Source organism: Carassius auratus, unplaced genomic scaffold (assembly GCF_003368295.1).
Source record: "Carassius auratus strain Wakin unplaced genomic scaffold, ASM336829v1 scaf_tig00024495, whole genome shotgun sequence".
Taxonomy (NCBI): Eukaryota; Metazoa; Chordata; class Actinopteri; order Cypriniformes; family Cyprinidae; genus Carassius; species Carassius auratus.
Genome location: NW_020525351.1, coordinates 11354 through 29463, shown reverse-complemented (window position 1 = coordinate 29463; position 18110 = coordinate 11354). Strand labels below are relative to the sequence as shown.

Here is an 18110-nt window from a genome sequence, read left to right as displayed (position 1 = left end):
CACTGGAATTGCAGCTGTGCTTGCCCGGGCAGACAAGAGCATTGGGTTGGAGTGGACTCCCCAACTCTGTCCCAAACGTTTGCGGGTATACAATACTCTAAACCACAACCAGCCCCAGTACCTTTCTTCCCGGGGTGCACGAAGAGTTGACGAAATGATGGAAGAGCGTACATTAGCAAATACGATGGTGGAGATAGTTGTCTTGTGTGTGTTGGCCGTTAGCCTGAACCGGTATATCATGTTCTGGATGAGAATGTTACCATAATGTTATATTTTTGATTGTGTCATATGCACACTGTTATTCAAAACCTAAAGCTCTTTCTTTTAAAAGCTCACATGTACATGATTGAATGTAATCGGTAGAGAGCTGTTGAATATATAAGTAAAAACAAAAGTAAAATTGAAAAATTTTATTTATGTTTTTATGTTTTTGCTCTTTGTGGTTGTACATGTAGTATTAGTGTACACCGTTTGAAAAGAAAAAACGAACAAAAGAATATGTAGTGTTGTAGCATGTGGTGTAAAACCAAACATAATGTGTGTGCTTGCATGTGGAGATGGTTGGGTGTATCTAGCCCCATCTCTCCTCCGGGCTGGGTCCGGCCAACAAACGTCATCCACGTCACATGCTATATTCTCTCTTTCCAGACACCAGGGAAAGAACCTTCTTGTATGGCGTATCCGACCTTGGATGGAGGCAGCATCAATGTCTCCACATGTGTTGTAGGTGCAAGTCTGATATATTGGAGAAATGCATACACTCACAAAGTCATGTCGAAGATTCTTGACTCTGTCACAGTTCATTTCAAAAGGGACCCTGTACAGCTGTTTCATGCTCATTCGATTTTTCTGGAGGACGCAATGTATTGTTGAGGGCACTCACAGCATTTATGTTCGCAAAAATTGTGGCATCATTAAGGATATGGTTGTGTATTTCACAGATTGTAATAGCATTATTGGCCAAAACCAAATTCACAATAGCCGTCTCCTGCACTTCAGTGAACATGTGACCTCGCCCACCATGAATCCTTTGCCTTTCCACTCCGTGAAAGATTCAGGAACAGTAAGTGTGTGTGTTGTGAGTTCGTGTGGGTAAGGAAGAGCACAAGGGGTCGGCTGGACTGCTGACGTAAATTTATTAACAAAAATAAAACAAAAGTTTTTCTAACACCATATGGTGACTTCTATTTTGCTGCGTTCACTCGGTGCTTTCGCTTTCCGGCTTCCGGTTTCCGGTCTCGGCTTCCGCCAGCAGTCCCACTCTCTCTCACTTGCTTCCGTCTCTCCTGGCGTTTTATACCCTCTCCACGCCAATTACTAGAACAAGAAACAGGTGATAATAATTTCTGCCCAAACCACTCCTGATCCTCTCTCCCCGCTGCAGACTTCGCTAAACCACGCCCCCCCTGCCACATACCCCCACCGCCCAACTCAGGCCGGGGAGCCTTCCGGCCTGCAGCCCCCCCTTCCCCATTTCTGGAGAGGAAGTCAGCCACCGCCATCTGAACAACCGGCCTGTGGACCACCTTGAATTTAAAAGGCTGAAGAGCTAGATACCATCGAGTGATCCCGCGCGTCGGTATCCTTCATGCGGTGGAGCCACTGCAGCGGAGCGTGGTCTGAACAGAGGGTGAACTCCCGTCCCAGGAGATAATAGCGGAGGGTGAGGACAGCCCACCTGATGGCCAGGCACTCTTTTCAAATGGTGCTGTACTTAGCCTCTCTCTTTGAGAGCTTTGCGGCTAATGTACAGCACCGGCCGTTCCTCCCCCTCTATTCTCCTGGGACAGGACCGCCCCCAGCCCCCTGTCCGACGCGTCTGTCTGCAACAGAAAAGGGAGAGAAAAGTCAGGAGAGTGTAATAACGGCCCGCCACATAGAGCAGCCTTGACCTGGGTAAAAGCCTGCTGACACGGCTCCGTCCACTGGACCGTATCTGGCACCTCCTTTTTAGTGAGGTCAGTCAAGGGGCTGGTGAGGTCCGAATAATTAGGAATAAACCGCCTATAATATCCCGCCAGCCCCAAGAACTGCCTCACCTCCTTTTTGGTCTTGGGACGTGGGCAGGTCGCAATAGCGGCTGTCTTATCAATTTGGGGACGCACCTGTCCATGCCCCAAGTGGAAGCCCAGATACCTTACTTCCACTCGCCCAATCGCACACTTCTTTGGGTTGGCCATGAGGCCCGCTCCTCTCAGCGACCTCAGAACAGCCCTCGGATGCTGCATATGCCTCTGCCAATCATTACTGAATATAATGATATCATCCAGGTAGGCAGCCGCATATGCCGCATGGGGCCGCAAGATTCTATCCCTGAGGCGCTGAAAGGTTGCAGGCGCCCCGAACAAGCCAAAGGGAAGGGTAACAAATTGGTGTAAACCAAACAGCGTTGTGAAAGCTGTTTTTTCTCGGATAATGGAGACAAGGGGATCTGCCAATAACCCTTCGTTAAGTTCAATGTCGAATAAAAGCGAGCCGTGCCTAACCGATCAAGCAACTCGTCAACCCGCGGCATTGGATACGCGTCGAACTTCGACACAGCATTCACCTTGCGATAATCCACACAGAACCGGACTGAGCCATCCGTTTCGGAACTAAAACTATCGGGCTCGCCCAGTTACTGTTGGATTCTTCTATTACCCCCATGTCAAGCATAGCGCCTAATTCAGCCTGAACTACTTGTTTCTTGTGCTCAGGTAAACAATACGGCCGGCTGCGAACTACCACGCCCGGCTCGGTCTCGATATGGTGCTGAATTAGGTTAGTACGGCCCGATAGGGGCGAAAAGACATCGGCAAAATCTGCCTGTAACTTCGTTAAATCAGTGAGTTGGCACGGCGAGAGGTGATCTCCACCTGGAGCCAGGGCGAGGGATTGTGGTTTGAGATTCGCCTCTGGCCCGAGATCATCCTCCCCCCCAATCACCGTTGCCAACATCACTGATTCCGCCTCATTCCATTTTTTAAGGAGATTGAGATGGTAAACCTGATGCGACCCGTTCCTATCGGACCGTATTACCCTCATAATCGAGATCCCCGACTTGGCGTGCGACCTCAAACGGCCCCTGCCACTTAGCCAATAATTTAGAGCTCGACGTTGGGAGTAATACAAGTACTTTCTCTCCCGGAGCAAATTTGCGTAACCTAGTTCCCCTGTTATACAGCTGACTCTGGCGGTCCTGGGCTTGTAACAAATTCTCCCTTGATAGCCGCCCCAATGTGTGGAGTTTTGTTCTCAAGTCCAGTACGTATTGAATTTCGTTTTTGCCCTGAGATGGTCCCTCCTCCCAAGTTTCTCTCAGAACGTCAAGCACCCCCCGGGGCTGGCGTCCATAGAGAAGCTCGAAGGGGGAAAAACCCCGTGGAGGCTTGTGGGACCTCTCGCACAGCGAATAACAAGGGCTCTAGCCACCGATCCCAATTTTTGGCGTCTTCCTGAACGAACTTACGGATCATGGATTTAAGAGTGCGATTAAATCGTTCGACCAGGGCCGTCCGTTTGTGGGTGATAGACGCTCGTTTCGAATCGACTTAATGCCCAACAATCCATATAGTTCGCGTAGCGTACGTGACATAAACGCCGTGCCTTGATCAGTAAGGATTTCTTTCGGAACCCCCACCCGGGAGATAAGACGAAACAGGGCATCTGCAACACTTTTAGCGGAAATGTTGCGGAGGGCCACTGCTTCAGGATATCGTGTTGCATAATCAACTATGACTAATGCAAAGCGATGTCCTCGTGCCGATCGCTCTAATGGCCCGATGTGGTCCATACCAATTCTTTCGAAGGGGGCCTGCATTAATGGGAGAGGGCGCAACGGCGCTTTTGGGGCGGCCGGTGGGTTCACCAACTGACATTCCGGACAAGACGCGCGCCACCTGCGCACGTTGTCATGAATGCCCGGCCAGAAGAATCGGGTCATGAGGCGATTTAGTGTGGCTGCCTGTCCCAAATGGCCCGCCATAGGATTAGAATGAGCCGCATGGAAAAGCATTTCCCTGCGGCTCTTTGGAACTAACAACTGGGTTGTTTTTACTTTTGTCTGAGCGTCTTGGGTCACTCGATACAACCGGTCTTTTAAAATGGCAAAATAGGGATAGGAGAGCGGAAGGGCCGGTCGGAGAAGCTGGCAATCGATGGTGCGGACCTGTTGGAACGCATGTTTTAGCGTCTCATCCTGAGACTGCTCCAGGGGAAAGTCATCGTGCTCCGAGAGAGTTAGTCTCCCGATTCCGCTCGGTTCCCCTGAAGCCGGCCCCAGCGGTCCTGGCTCAGTTTACCCCACCTGCACCCGCCGCGGTCTCCTTCCGTGCCTTATTTCCCCAAGAGGCATCCGCACATAACGACCCCAATAAAACCGTAAACGCGGGCCAATTCGTCCCCAAAATTACTGGATGCCGGAGGTGGGGACTAACTGCCACCTCCACACTATGTTTTTGTCCCCGAAATTGAATCCAAATTGGGACGACCGGATATTCCACCACATCCCCGTGTACACACCGCACCTTAACCACGCGGCTTGTATCCAATGCCCCCGGTTGAACCAGGCTTTGATGGATTGAGGTTTGGTTACATCCTGAATCCACCAAGGCCGGATATGTACCCCCCTTGATACTCACGGGTATTTGGTACTCGCCAGCCTGACCGGGGGTGGCCCGTGGGTCGTCCGGGACCCGGACCATCATCTCCACCTCCATCACTGGACACCTGTCCACGAAATGCTCCGGGTCCCCGCAACGCCAACAGGCAGCCCAGACCTACCCACCGCCCCAATGGCAGGGAGTGGAGAGGGGAATTGGCGTGGAGAGAGCAGAGAGACGGAAGTACTGTCCCCTCCCGCAGCCCCGAGGCCCGCCCCCCTGGGCGGGGCCCTTGTATTCGCGAAGCGGCCTTGGTCCATCTCGCTCCACCCCCGGGGCGGGACACGAGGAGGGCCAGGTGGACGGGACCTAGGGAGAGGGACAGGGCGAGAGAGAGAAGGGGGAGAGAGAGAAGGGGAGAGAGAGTTAGTAGGTGGGGGTGTGCCGACCCCTGGGCACGCCACCATGTGGTCCTCCGCCAGGTGGATGGCCGATTCCAGCGACGCGGGGCGGTGGCACTGGACCCACTCGGCCGTCTTCTTGGGGAGCCGAGTGATGAACTGCTCCAGCACCACCAGATCGACGACACGCTCCACGTCGCTTCCCTCGGCCAGTAGCCACTTGCGGCAAGAGTCCCGGAGCTGTTGGGCCAACGCGAAGGGTCGGCCGGCCTCGCCCAAGTCCAGGGAGCGGAAGCGTTGTTGGTGTTGTTCGGGCGATCGGCCGACCCGCTGGAGGATGGCCCTCTTCAGGTCGTCGAAGACCAGTAGGTTCGCCACTGGAAGTTGTTGTGCGGCCACCTGGGCCTCGCCGGAGAGCAGGGGAATGAGGCGCACCGGCCACTGCTCACGGGGCCACCCGCAGGCCTCGGCTGCCTTCTCAAAAAGTTCCAGGAAGGCCTCCGGATCATCCTGGGCCCCCATCTTGTGCAGTGGCAGGTGCATGGCGGGCGGCCCGGCGGCCTCAGCGCGAACCTCCCGATCGAACCAGCCCCGGAACCTCTCGCGGTCCTCCTGCTGGGCCTGGACGATGGCCTGGAACCGTCGCTCCTGATCGGTCCTCAGATCCAGCAGCGCCTGGTGTTGCTCGCGGTGGAGGACCGCGAGGGAAGAGATGATGTCCGCAAGCGGCGTGGAGGACGGGCTTTGCATGGTGGCGGCGTCGGTCCGTCTTCCTTCCCGGGCTTCGGCACCAGTGTTGTGAGTTCATGTGGGTAAGGAAGAGGACAAGGGGTCGGCTGGACTGCTGACGTAAATTTATTAACAAAAATAAAACAAATGTTTTCTAACACCATATGGTGACTTCTATTTTGCTGCGTTCACTCGGTGCTTTCGCTTTCCGGCTTCCGGTTTCCGGTCTCGGCTTCCGCCAGCAGTCCCACTCTCTCTCACTTGCTTCCGTCTCTCCTGCCGTTTTATACCCTCTCCACGCCAATTACTAGAACAAGAAACAGGTGATAATAATTTCTGCCCAAACCACTCACTTACCGCTCGTCTCCTGAAATATAATAGTAGTGTGAGGAGCAGGGCATAATTTAAGATGTTAAACGCTGAAAATACTATCCCGATCCACTCCTTCAAGACGTGCGTTTCTCATTCAAAACACGTATCACCGGAAACACGACATGTCGCAATCTCTGACGAAACCAGCGAGAACCAATGAGCGTTTGATATCGCTGCCATAAAACTTGTTGTAAAACTTCTTAACGGCAAATTTTTAAATAGTTACTATAGCAACAGAAGAAGTAGATACATATCGCCAATGAATGCAGTTTGAATTTGGATCTGTTCCTCGAATTATCAAATGGAAACAGGATTTTAATTAAAATGAAATACTTTCAGGATCATTTTATGTTATGTTTGTTAATGGCAGCATACAAATTATGTGCACCCACTCTCTATTATAGATCAGTGTGTCCCATAGTTGACCAAATAAATATTACATGATAACGGTTAAATACTCTCTCTCTCTTTCTTTTCATGTAAGGATTCTAAGATTATTTGTGCCAAGAATACTATTATAAAATGTAATAAAATTATAATTAAGTTTAATGCACTTGACTGATTTGCTTAATTTTTTAATGATAATGTTTCATTCTGTTTTGACTTGACATTTCAAAGACTACATTTTAACAATACTACACTGTACATTAAAATGTATGTGATCATTTAAGCATTGTCATGCAATATTGTATTTATCTTGTTTATCATGAGTCACATAATATGCTTGCAGATCTTATCCTGATTTGGGCCACACTCCTCCCATCAACAATCGGCCCTCATGTTGTTTGTCAGATCCCCGTCGTGTCGTCATTGCCACACATGGCCCAGCTCTGGCTGAAAGGGTACATACCATTGCAGACGACCAAGTTCGTTTGCTATGTGGGTAATGTTGCTTCTTGTTTTTGTTTTATATTATATTTTCTGTGCTTACTGCATTATTCTAATGCCACGTGTGTTGTTTTATTATGTTTTGTGCACCAAACTGTTCCCTCATTATGCACTATAAAAATTATTTTTAAAATCATGAATTAAAGAAAGATTATTTGGATTAGAAAATGCTATTTTTCATATTTAATTTAATTTACTTGCTGCTCCTTTGTATTTTTGTCGTTGAGGAACATCTGAGTAAAAATAATTTTGAAGTAAATCCAGTGTGTCTGAAAGGCCATCAACATATTTCTACAGTGAATTTCTGGCATCCACAGCTGCTAATGTTTTTCTGCAGTAACATACTGTAAATACACAGGATTAGTTTTACAGTGCATGGTAGTAAAAGTGTGTGCAGAGTATTTTTAACACCTGACACGAGACACAGAGATCCTGCACATCTAACAGACTGCAGGAACATGAAGGGGTTAAAATATGAGAGAATGTGCAGAAAAACACGTGACTCAGACACAGAAGCAGGAAGCAGGAATCGCCTGATTTCAGGGAAAGAGAAACTGAAGTGTAGTTGAGCTGTTGTGTGTTTGTGTCTCTGTATTCAAGCAGTAAAATGGCAGAAACCAGAATTTCAGTGGATCAGAAGGAGTTCACATGTGCAGTGTGTCTGGATCTGCTGAAGGATCCAGTGACCACTTCTTGTGGACACAGTTACTGTAAGATCTGTATTACAGACTGCTGGGATCAGGAGGATCAGAAGAGAGTCTACAGCTGTCCTCAGTGCAGACAGACCTTCAGTCCAAGACCTGCTTTATCTAGAAACACCATGCTGGCTGAAGTGGTGGAGAAACTGAAGAAGACCAGACTCTCTGATGACTGTTACGCTGGAGCTGGAGATGTGCAGTGTGACGTCTGTACTGGAAGAAAATACAGAGCCGTCAAGTCCTGTCTGGTGTGTCTGAACTCTTACTGTCAGAATCACCTCGAGCAACATGAGAGTTTCTTTAGAGGAAAGAGACACAATCTGACTGAAGCTACTGGACGACTGCAGGAGATGATCTGCCAGAAACATGAGAAGATCCTCGAGGTTTTCTGTCGCACTGATCAGAAATGTATATGTGTGCTGTGTACAGTTATTGAACATAAAAACCACGACATTGTATCAGCTGCAGATCAGAGGACAGAGAAACAGGTATTTAACACTAGACACTGATCAAATATTGCTGACATATGGCAGCAGAAATGAGCAGTAGTTGCTAGAAAAGTTTAACTGTTTGCTGAAGATGGACCATAAACATCAACACAATCTTTCTTAAAATGAGCCTTGATTATACTATTCACCTGTTCTGTGACTAAATATACATATCCATCTGTTAACATGCAAGTTCTGCTACACAGCAGAAACACTGTCAGTGTGAAATTCTACGTCTGTGTCAGTTTCACTTTTATAATGGTGGTGGTGATCCATCTGAGATGAATAATTACCGTCCGATTTCAAAGTTGTCAGTGATAGCAAACTTTTGCCCACTCAGGGACAACTTTTGCCCACTGTTGTCTAGACCAGCACGCACTGCCCCATCTCCCCCCTGGCTGTCCGAGGTTCTCTGTGAACATCGCTCTAAACTCAGGGCTGCAGAGAGGAAATGGCAGAAATCAAAAAACTCTATGGACCTCAGTGTTTATCAATCTCTCCTCTCTTCCTTCTCTGCAAATTTCCTCACAGCTAAAACATCCTACTACCACAACAAAATTAACAGCTGCTGTGACGCTCGGACACTATTCAAGACCAATTCTCCACACCGCAGACTGAGGGAAACTTCACAATGACCGTGTTCAACCAGCTTTCTATGTTCCTTGGACAGAACAACATCCTGGACAGCAACCAATCTGGCTTCAAAAGTGGCCACTCAACTGAGACTGCTCTGCTCTCGGTTACTGAAGCCCTGCGACTAGCAAGAGCAGCTTCAAAATCCTCGGTACTCATCTTACTGGACCTGTCTGCTGCTTTTGACACTGTTAATCACCAGATTTTCCTGTCCACCCTCAGAAAGATGGGAATCTCTGGAACTGCTCTCCTGTGGGTTAAGTCCTACCTCTCTGACAGATCCTTCAGTGTGTCTTGGAGGAGTGATGTTTCAAAGTCACACCACCTTGCTACTGGGGTTCCTCAAGGCTCAGTGTTTGGACCAGTGTTGTAGTCAAGACCAGCTCATTCGAGTCCGAGTCCAGATCGAGTTCAGAAAGGGTCGAGTCTGAGTCAAGACCGAGACCAGAGAGATTGGGTCTGAGACAAGACCTAAAGAAATCTTCAAGAGTATGTCAAATGTTTGGTGGAAACAATAAAGGTTAAAAGGGCCACATAGTATGTGGTGTAAAGGTAATTTTATTAGTATTATGAAGTGTTACTTGTCAATATTAAGTGCTCATTTTCACATAACATCGTTGTACCACTATACACATCCATATAACCTTTCTAGTACACATAACATTACTGTACGACTCTATATTGTAATTCCACATAACACTTCTAGTACAAGTAACATTACTGTACCACTATACCTGTAAATGTTCAACTGTAACAGCTTTTACATAACTTTTAACTTTGAAGCTTAGCTAATAACTGCTAATATCCTTACAATGTATTGAATTATGTGCACTTTAGATGTTGTGAAGATTAGAGATGGGCATAATTACTTTTCAAAAAAATAAGTGAGGAGACCATCCTGCTACCCAACCAAGCACGATGTGGTCTCATGATCAATCCACCCCGACTAAAACCTCTCTTTACTGGTGCAGAGGAAGCGGGGACTGACAACAGTTACCATTTTATCACTTTCTGTAACAGCAACGGATAATCTAATGCTAATTTCCCTGGATGGTGCGTTTTAATGCAGGGTAAAATACACACTATTTTTTTTTGTTACGGAGGGCATACACACAAGAGCCGAGTGACTGTCCAGGAAAATTTCATCCAAAAGTGTGTATGTGCCAGGGGAAGAAAGCTGGATCAAATGCAATATAAGTTCAATGCATTCTGTCAGACATTGTTTTTGAGGGGGAGATGTTTAGTGTTGAGACAGTCAGTCTGTGTCTGTATTCATAATATAATTTAACTAAACAATATTTGTTTTTTTTCTGTGACCATTTTGTCCTACTTTGTAAAAATAACACAGTTGAGAGAAATAATGTAGCAATGTGGCTTCCTGGAAAGCGGGATCACTACAGGCGGATGGCAGGAGGGTAACTTAAGGCCGGTGACACACTGGCTGCGTGGCGTCTCTACTGCGTGCCAGAAACGTGGTGGCTGCTTCGCGTTTTCTGTGTCTTTACACACCAGAAGCGTGCCTGCACGCGGCACTTGGCGCGCTGCTGCGGCTGTAGGTGACATAGAGGGAGGCCGCCAAAAAACCAGGCTCTTGTCTTCATGACAACAATATCAAATTTATTTTTTTACACACCTACTGATAAGACACCATCAACAGTATTGACGGCAAAATAGAGTATGTTTGACAGGTGCAATATTTGAAAATCGATCATTATTAATTTATTTTTAAAATTACATTTATATCTGAATTTATGTCAACCTATAGACTTTCAAATATCAAAATGTCATGAATTAATATGTATTTGTGTACAAAATGACATATAAACATATTTTCCTAGTATATTTTGCCTGGAAACACTTCCAACATGCACGCGTGTCGCGTGAAAAATAGGCGTCGGTTCTATTTCTAGCATGCACGGGTTTTCCGCGCGGCTCACGCAGGCAGTCTGCAAGATCTAACCTGTTAACATGGGAGCCGAATTAAAAACAGACACGCCACGCATCCAGTGTGTCGCTGGCCTAACGTCTCACGTCAAAAGAAAATCACCAGTCATTGGATGTGTCAATCATACATCAATTTAAATAAACATTAACATACAGTAATAATCATGAAATATTTTGATTGGGACTCGAGTGGACTCGGGCATAAGTCTGATTCCTAATATGTTCGAGTCCGAGTCAATACCGAGTCAAAATGCACACGAGTCCATGACAAGACCGAGACCATTAAAATACGGTCTCGAGACCGAGTCCAAGACCGAGTCCGAGTCTCGAGTACTCAACACTGGTTTGGACCACTCCTCTTCTCCATCTACATGACATCTTTAGGATCTGTCATTCAGAAGCATGGCTTTTCTTATCACTGCTATGCTGATGACACCCAACTCTACTGCTCATTCCAACCAGATGACCCGATGGTAGCTGGTCGCATTTCAGCCTGTCTGAGTGACATTTCTAGCTGGATGAATGACCATCACCTTCAGCTTAACCTTACAAAGACTGAACTACTGGTGATTCCAGCTAACCCATTGATTCATCACAACTTCTCTATACAGCTGGGTTCATCAACCATAACTCCTTCGAGGACAGCCAGAAACCTAAGAGTTGTGATGGATCATCAATTAAGCTTCACTGACCACATTGCTACAACGACCCGGTCCTGCAGGTTTGCCTTATACAACATTAGGAAGATTAGACCCTTCCTAACAGAGCAGACCACCCAACTTCTTGTCCAAGCTCTTGTTCTCTCCAGACTGGACTATTGTAATGCTCTCCTGGCTCTTCCTGCATGTACTGTCAAGCCTCTGCAATTGATCCAGAATGCAGCAGTGAGGGTTGTCTTCAATGAGCCAAAAAAGCTCATGTTACTCCTCTCCTCATCAGGTTACTTTGGCTACCAGTAGCCGCTCGCATCAAATTCAAGGTACTGATGCTTGCCTACAAGAAGACCACTGGCACGGCACCAACTTACCTAAACTCACTGGTTAAATCCTATGTGCCCTCCAGAAGTTTGCGCTCTGCAAGTGAACAACGCCTTGTGGTGCCATCCCAAAGAAATTCAAAATCACTCTCATGGTCCTTTTCCTGGACTGTGCCCAGCTGCTGGAATGACCTCCCAATCTCAATTCGTACAGCTGAGTCTTTACTCATTTTCAAGAAACAGCTAAAGACTCATCTTTTTCGCCGGCACTTAACCTACTAACACCAGTACTTTTCCTTTTCTTGTCTTTTTCATTTAATAAAAAAAATAATAATAAAAAAATAAAATAAATAAATATATATATATATATATATATATACCTGGCTATGCGTTCTATACTAGACTAACTGAGACTTGTCATGGCACTTCTATACTGTTGTTGTTCTCTTGTTGACCTGACTGCTTCTATTGTTCTCATTTGTAAGTCGCTTTGGATAAAAGCGTCTGCTAAATGATTAAATGTAAATGTAAATGTAGCAAAAGTATTTGAATCTTTTATAAATGATCAAGTAAAACAGTTTATAACTGAAAATAAAATTGTAAATGAATTTCAATCAGGCTTTAAATCAGGTCACAGTACTATAACTGCAGCTGGTCACTAATGATATTATTAAATGTTTGGATAGTAAACATCACTGTGCAGCTTTATTTGTAGATCTCTCCAAAGCATTTCATTCTGTGGATCATAAACTACTGTTGCAGAGACTTAGTTGTGTGGGTTTTAGTGAAACAGCTCTAAATTGGTTTAATAATTACTTATTTAAAAGAACTCAATGTGTCTCAGTTGAAAATTTTATATCTGCAGAACAAACAATTAAAAAAGGTGTTCCACAGGGTTCTGTTTTAGCACCAATTTTATTTTCTATTTATATAAATGACATAGGTTGTGGGATAACCCCAGCTAGAATTCATCTATATGCTGATGACACAATCATTTACACAGTAGCACATTCTTTGAACCAAGCCATGGAGTTTCTGAAAGATTCTTTTCGGTCTTTGCAACTGTCATTGTCAAATTTGAAACTGGTTTAAAACACACACACACACACACACAAAAAAAAAAAATTATATGCTTTTCACCCGTAGTTCCATTAAAGCAGATTTCCTGATTTTAACTTTAGAAGGGGACTGTATAGAAAGAGTAAATTGTTATAAATACTCCGGCATATGGCTAGATGAAAAATTAGGTTTTAATGTACATATTGAAAAGACTTAGACCAAAACTGGGTTTCCTCTTCCGTTTAAAGAAATGTTTTCCTTTAGAAGCAAGAACGAGAATTATTCAAAGTTGTTTCCTCTCCGTATTAGATTACGTTGATGTGATTTATATGCATGTAAGTTCATCTTCTCTAAAAAGTTAGATTGTGTATACCATGCTGCCTTGCACTTTGTGACGAGTGCCTCTTCACGCACTCATCATTGTACCTTGTACGAATTGGTGGGTTGGACTTCTTTGTTTCAAAGGAGAAAAATACACATGCTGATGTTTATTGCTAAGGCATTGTTAGGAAAACTACCAATTTATATTTGTCGCCTTTTATCGTATTACACCTGTACTTAAAGCTCTGGATCTAGAGTTAAATTGCTTTTAAAGGTACGTTCAGAGCTTGGTAAAACTGCCTTCTCTTGCTATGCTCCCTGGTTATGGAATGAGCTGCAGAGTATAATAATGATAGAAGCACTCCCCTCTTTAAAAGTTTTTAAAAATCTCTTATTGACCAATTTAAGGGAAACGTGTGTATGTTTGGTTAAGTAGTTTTTGTTGTTATTTTGAGTGCTGGACAATATTTTATGAAAGATTCTGAGTGTTATGTTTGTTGTTTATGTGAAACTTTCTGTGCTGTCATCTTGGCCAGGACTCGCTGGAAGAAGAGATTTTATATCTCAATGGGACTATCCTGGTAAAATAAAGGATAAATAAAAAATAAAATAAATAATACTTACACTTACAGTAATTCATGCTGATATTATGATTGTAACTCATCATCACTTCTGGAGTTTGAACCTACAGCTGTTAGTTATCAGCTCCTCTTTTACTGGATTGATCTGTTCTCATGATGATTTAGTGTCAGTAGTTTTCTGTGAGATTGACGATCATCTGTTTGTCCTGCAGAAGCAGCTGAAGGAGACTCAGAAGACGCTCCAGCAGAGAATCCAGCAGAGAGAGAAAGATCTCCAGCAGCTGAGAGAGACTGTGGAGTCTCATAAGGTGAGTCTGGAGAAGAAGAGAAGTTTGTCTCCGTCTCAGTTCAGACTCACTGAAGCTGAATCACTGTGTGTCCTAACAGCGCTCTGCACAGACAGCAGTGGAGGACAGTGAGAGGATCTTTACTGAGCTCATCCGCTCCATTGAGAGAAGCCGCTCTGAGCTGATACGACTGATCAGAGATCAGGAAAAGACTGCAGTGAGTCGAGCTGAAGAACGACTGGAGAAACTGGAGCAGGAGATCAATGATCTGAGGAGGAGAGACGCTGAGCTGGAGCAGCTTTCACACACACAGGATCACATCCAGTTCCTGCAGGTAACACAGATCTAGAAGAACAGGATCATAGTGGACTTGAGCAGATCCTGCTGTGACAGAGACTCACAGAGAAACAGTTCATGAGTGTCTTATTATATAATCATCAGTCAGACTCTCATCTGATCATCTTCTTCTGAAAGAGAAGCTTACAAATAGCTTTCAAGTCCGGGTCTCTAACCACTCTTAAGTGGTCAATCTGATCAAAACCTTTGAGTTGCTTTTCCTGAGCAAATCTACTCAACTCTACAATGAGTCTCCATTGATGTGCTTGAGCTGTTAGAAATGAATCTGTAGCTCTAATGTGATTAAATGAATATGAGAAGAATGAAGCTGATGTTGTGAAAGTGCTGGATTGAGGATAGTTACTAAAGATCAAATCTGATGTTCCTGAAGGTTATTGAGTGAAGTGTGGAGCTGATGAGTTTGATTTCTGTTTTCTGTAGAGTTTCCAGTCTCTCTCAGCTCCTCCTGAATCTACAGATGTAAATGATGATCTCTTCAGTTCTCTCTTCTCTTCTGATGATCTGAGAGAATCTGTCCATCAGCTGAGAGACAAACTGGAGGATTTCTGCAAAGAGGAGCTCAAGAAGATCTCCGACAGAGGTAAAGTCCTGGAGATTCATCTGCTCTCAGAAACCAGTCCATCATCATCTCATATCATGGAGAACATCATATTAGAAATGTGTTAGGAATAGATACAGGATCATGAGAATCACATTGTTCATGTCTGTTGATTTCCACAGTCACATTCACCAGCATTGATCTCTGGACCAGGAACGACTTCCTACAATGTAAGTCAGTAAGAAAACCAGCAGAAAACTCTCTGAGAGTCTTTAGGTTCTTCCTGTAGAAGAGTTTTATAACTGATGATGTAAATGATGATGTTCACAGATATCTGTTCATCTGTACTGAGACACTGATGATACACTGAACATGAAAAGATCAAACAGATTCATAATTCCTGATTCTGATGTGTTTTATCTCCATCAGATTCCCATCAGTTCACTCTGGATCTGAACACAGTGAATAAACACCTTCGTCTGTCTGAGAACAACAGAGTGATTACTGTCACTGTCCCAGTCCAGTTGTATCCTGATCATCCAGACAGATTTGATGTGTATCATCAGGTGTTGTGTAGAGAGAGTGTGTGTGGACGCTGTTACTGGGAGATTGAGTGGAGTGGATGTGTGTTTATATCAGTGTCATATAAGAGCATCAGCAGGAAGGGACGGGGTAAAGAGTGTGTGTTTGGACGTAATGATCAGTCCTGGAGTTTGATCTGCTCTCGCTCCAGATACTCATTCATACACAATAACATAAAGACTGCTCTCTCTGTGAAGCCCATCAGCAGGAGAATAGGAGTGTCTGATGATGGTGATGGTGATGGTGATGATGATGATGATGTTGTCAGGAGAATAGGAGTGTCTGATGATGGTGATGGTGATGGTGATGATGATGATGATGTTGTCAGGAGAATAGGAGTGTCTGATGATGGTGATGGTGATGGTGATGGTGATGATGATGATGATGTTGTCAGGAGAATAGGAGTGTCTGATGATGGTGATGGTGATGGTGATGGTGATGATGATGATGATGTTGTCAGGAGAATAGGAGTGTTTGTGGATCACAGAGCAGGAACTCTGTCCTTCTACAGCCTCTCTGACACAATGAGCCTCATCCACACAGTCCAGACCACATTCACTCAGACGCTCTATCCTGGGTTTAGTGTTTGGTCTGGATCAGTGAAACTGTGTTGATGAATCAGAATAGACTGACGAGAGATTCTACCCATAATGCTTTGAGCTGCATGATGAATCAGTAACAGTGAGATGTTATAGAGTCTTTTCTTTTCTCTTCATGACATTAATACTGCAGCTGAACTTCTGTCACTGAAATAACAGTCAGAATAAATGTGTAATAATTCCTCATATAAACAGTAAGATCAGTGTGTTAGTTGTGACAATCATCACCACCGCTGTTTAAATGCCGAGTGTGTCTCTCCTCGGGAGACCGGTCTCTTCCTCGTGAATGATCTCTGGGGTCCTCGTGGCTCCAGGAAGGGTGTGTGGAGGGATTCCCCCGCACCAGAGCCATGAGGACGAGAACCGCCCCTGTTATACGGCTGATGGACCAGAATGCTGGGTGTTTATTTCCGGGAAGTGCTGTGGGCCACGGAGGACCAAGATGGGTCCTTCCTTCCTGAACACTACCTGTCCTTCACAAACCTCACAGCATGAAGAAGACACCAGATCCCCTGTTTATATTGAACACCCTTTCCCTGTGGACACTCCTATTCACTGTTTTGGTTATTTTGGTTATTTTCTGTTAATAAAAGCCTCTCTAAAGCCTGACTCCACACGCAATGTGTCTGTCATTTGTTCCTGCTGCGTGACCATGTGTTTCTGTGCTTTTATTTGTGTTGAATGAAATAAGTCATTTAGTTTTACTTTAGTGTCACAATTTGTATTTTTCCTATCAAAATGAATTTTCATGTTCATAAGTTTCAGAGAAGTTTAGTTTTAGAGGGTTTAGTGCAAAGTGAAGCCCCGGAGGGTGTATTTATTGAATGGTGCTCTGTGTAGTTCTGAATCCTGTAGTGTCCAGTGCTCGTCCTCGGTGCCACGTGATCCTGTTTGCCGGCCGGCTGAGTGCAAGGGAGCTTGGTGTCCGGTGCTCAGGTGGCGGGCTGGTCGATCCGCAGCTGTCTAGAGGGACAAGAGACATAACGTTAGTTTCAGTCATCTGAAGATCCTCTCCTCTTTGTGTCACCTTCAGCCACAGCGTTTATAGTCCTCTCCTCATCCGCTTCAGCTGGGACCGATCAGCCTGCTGTGATTGCGTGCAGGTGAATCTCCCTCATTGCCAGGGTGACGCTGATAGGTGCCCAGGACACGGCTCACACCCCCCCCCCCCCTAAGCGTCGCTCTGGTTCCTCGGGCGAGGGGGGAGGCGGGGGCTGGTGGAGGAAGAGTACCTGACAGACCTGCGAAAGCTGTCCACAGACGGGAGAGTCCATCCGCATTGGCGTTGGCGGTTCCAGCTCGATGTCGCACGTCAAAGTGGAAGTCCTGGAGCGCTAGGAACCTCCGCGTTACCCGGGCATTGGTGTCCTTAGCCCGGGCCATCCACTGTAACGGGGCATGATCGGTGAAGAAGGTGAATTTCCGTCCCAGTAGGTAATATTTCAGCTCCAGGACTGCCCACTTGACGGCCAGCGCCTCCTTCTCCACTGCCGCGTATCTTTGCTCGGTGGTGGACAGCTTTCGGCTGATGTAGACCACCGGGTGCTCCTCACCATCTTGCACCTGGGACAGGACGGCTCCCAACCCGGTGTCGGATGCGTCCGTCTGCAATAAGAAGGGACAGTTAAAGTCGGGAGCGCGCAACAGTGGCTCAGATGTGAGCGCTGCCTTTATCCTTCTGAATGCCTCCTCTTCCGGGGTTCCCCACTTTACCTTCTCCGGCTGTCCCTTCTTAGGGAGGTCTGTCAGGGCCGTCGCTAGGGAGGAGAAGTTGGGTATAAAACATCGATAATACCCAGCCAACCCCAAGAAGGCCCGTACCTGTTTCTTGGTGGAGGGCCTCGGGGCCGAGAGAATGGCTGTCACTTTTCCCTGTTGTGGACGGATTAGGCCCCGGCCCACCTGGAAACCGAGGTACTGTGCTTCAGGTAGGGCGAGGTGGCATTTCTTGGGGTTGGCGGTGAGCCCTGCCTGCCGCAGCTCAAGAAGCACCCTCCAGAGCCGCTCCAGATGGTCCTCCCAGGTCTCCGAGTGGATGACGACATCGTCAAAGTAGGCTGTGGCGTAGGCTTGATGG

The 18110-nt window shown here is 46.0% G+C and overlaps 1 protein-coding gene and 1 long non-coding RNA gene across 2 annotated transcripts; both read left to right on the top strand.

The window, feature by feature from the left end:
- Positions 1 to 7494: 7494 nt before the first annotated feature.
- LOC113078179 (E3 ubiquitin/ISG15 ligase TRIM25-like) lies at positions 7495 to 13981 on the top strand (the record flags this gene model as incomplete). Its single annotated transcript, XM_026250492.1, has 2 exons — positions 7495 to 8156; positions 13883 to 13981. Coding segments are annotated over exons 1-2 (678 nt in total), but the record flags the coding sequence as incomplete, so codon positions are not given.
- Positions 13982 to 14882: 901 nt separating this feature from the next.
- Positions 14883 to 15775, top strand: LOC113078180 (uncharacterized). Its single transcript, XR_003281467.1, has 3 exons — positions 14883 to 14894; positions 15035 to 15082; positions 15282 to 15775. It is a non-coding gene; the product is annotated as an uncharacterized LOC113078180 (long non-coding RNA).
- The last annotated feature ends 2335 nt before the right edge of the window (positions 15776 to 18110 follow it).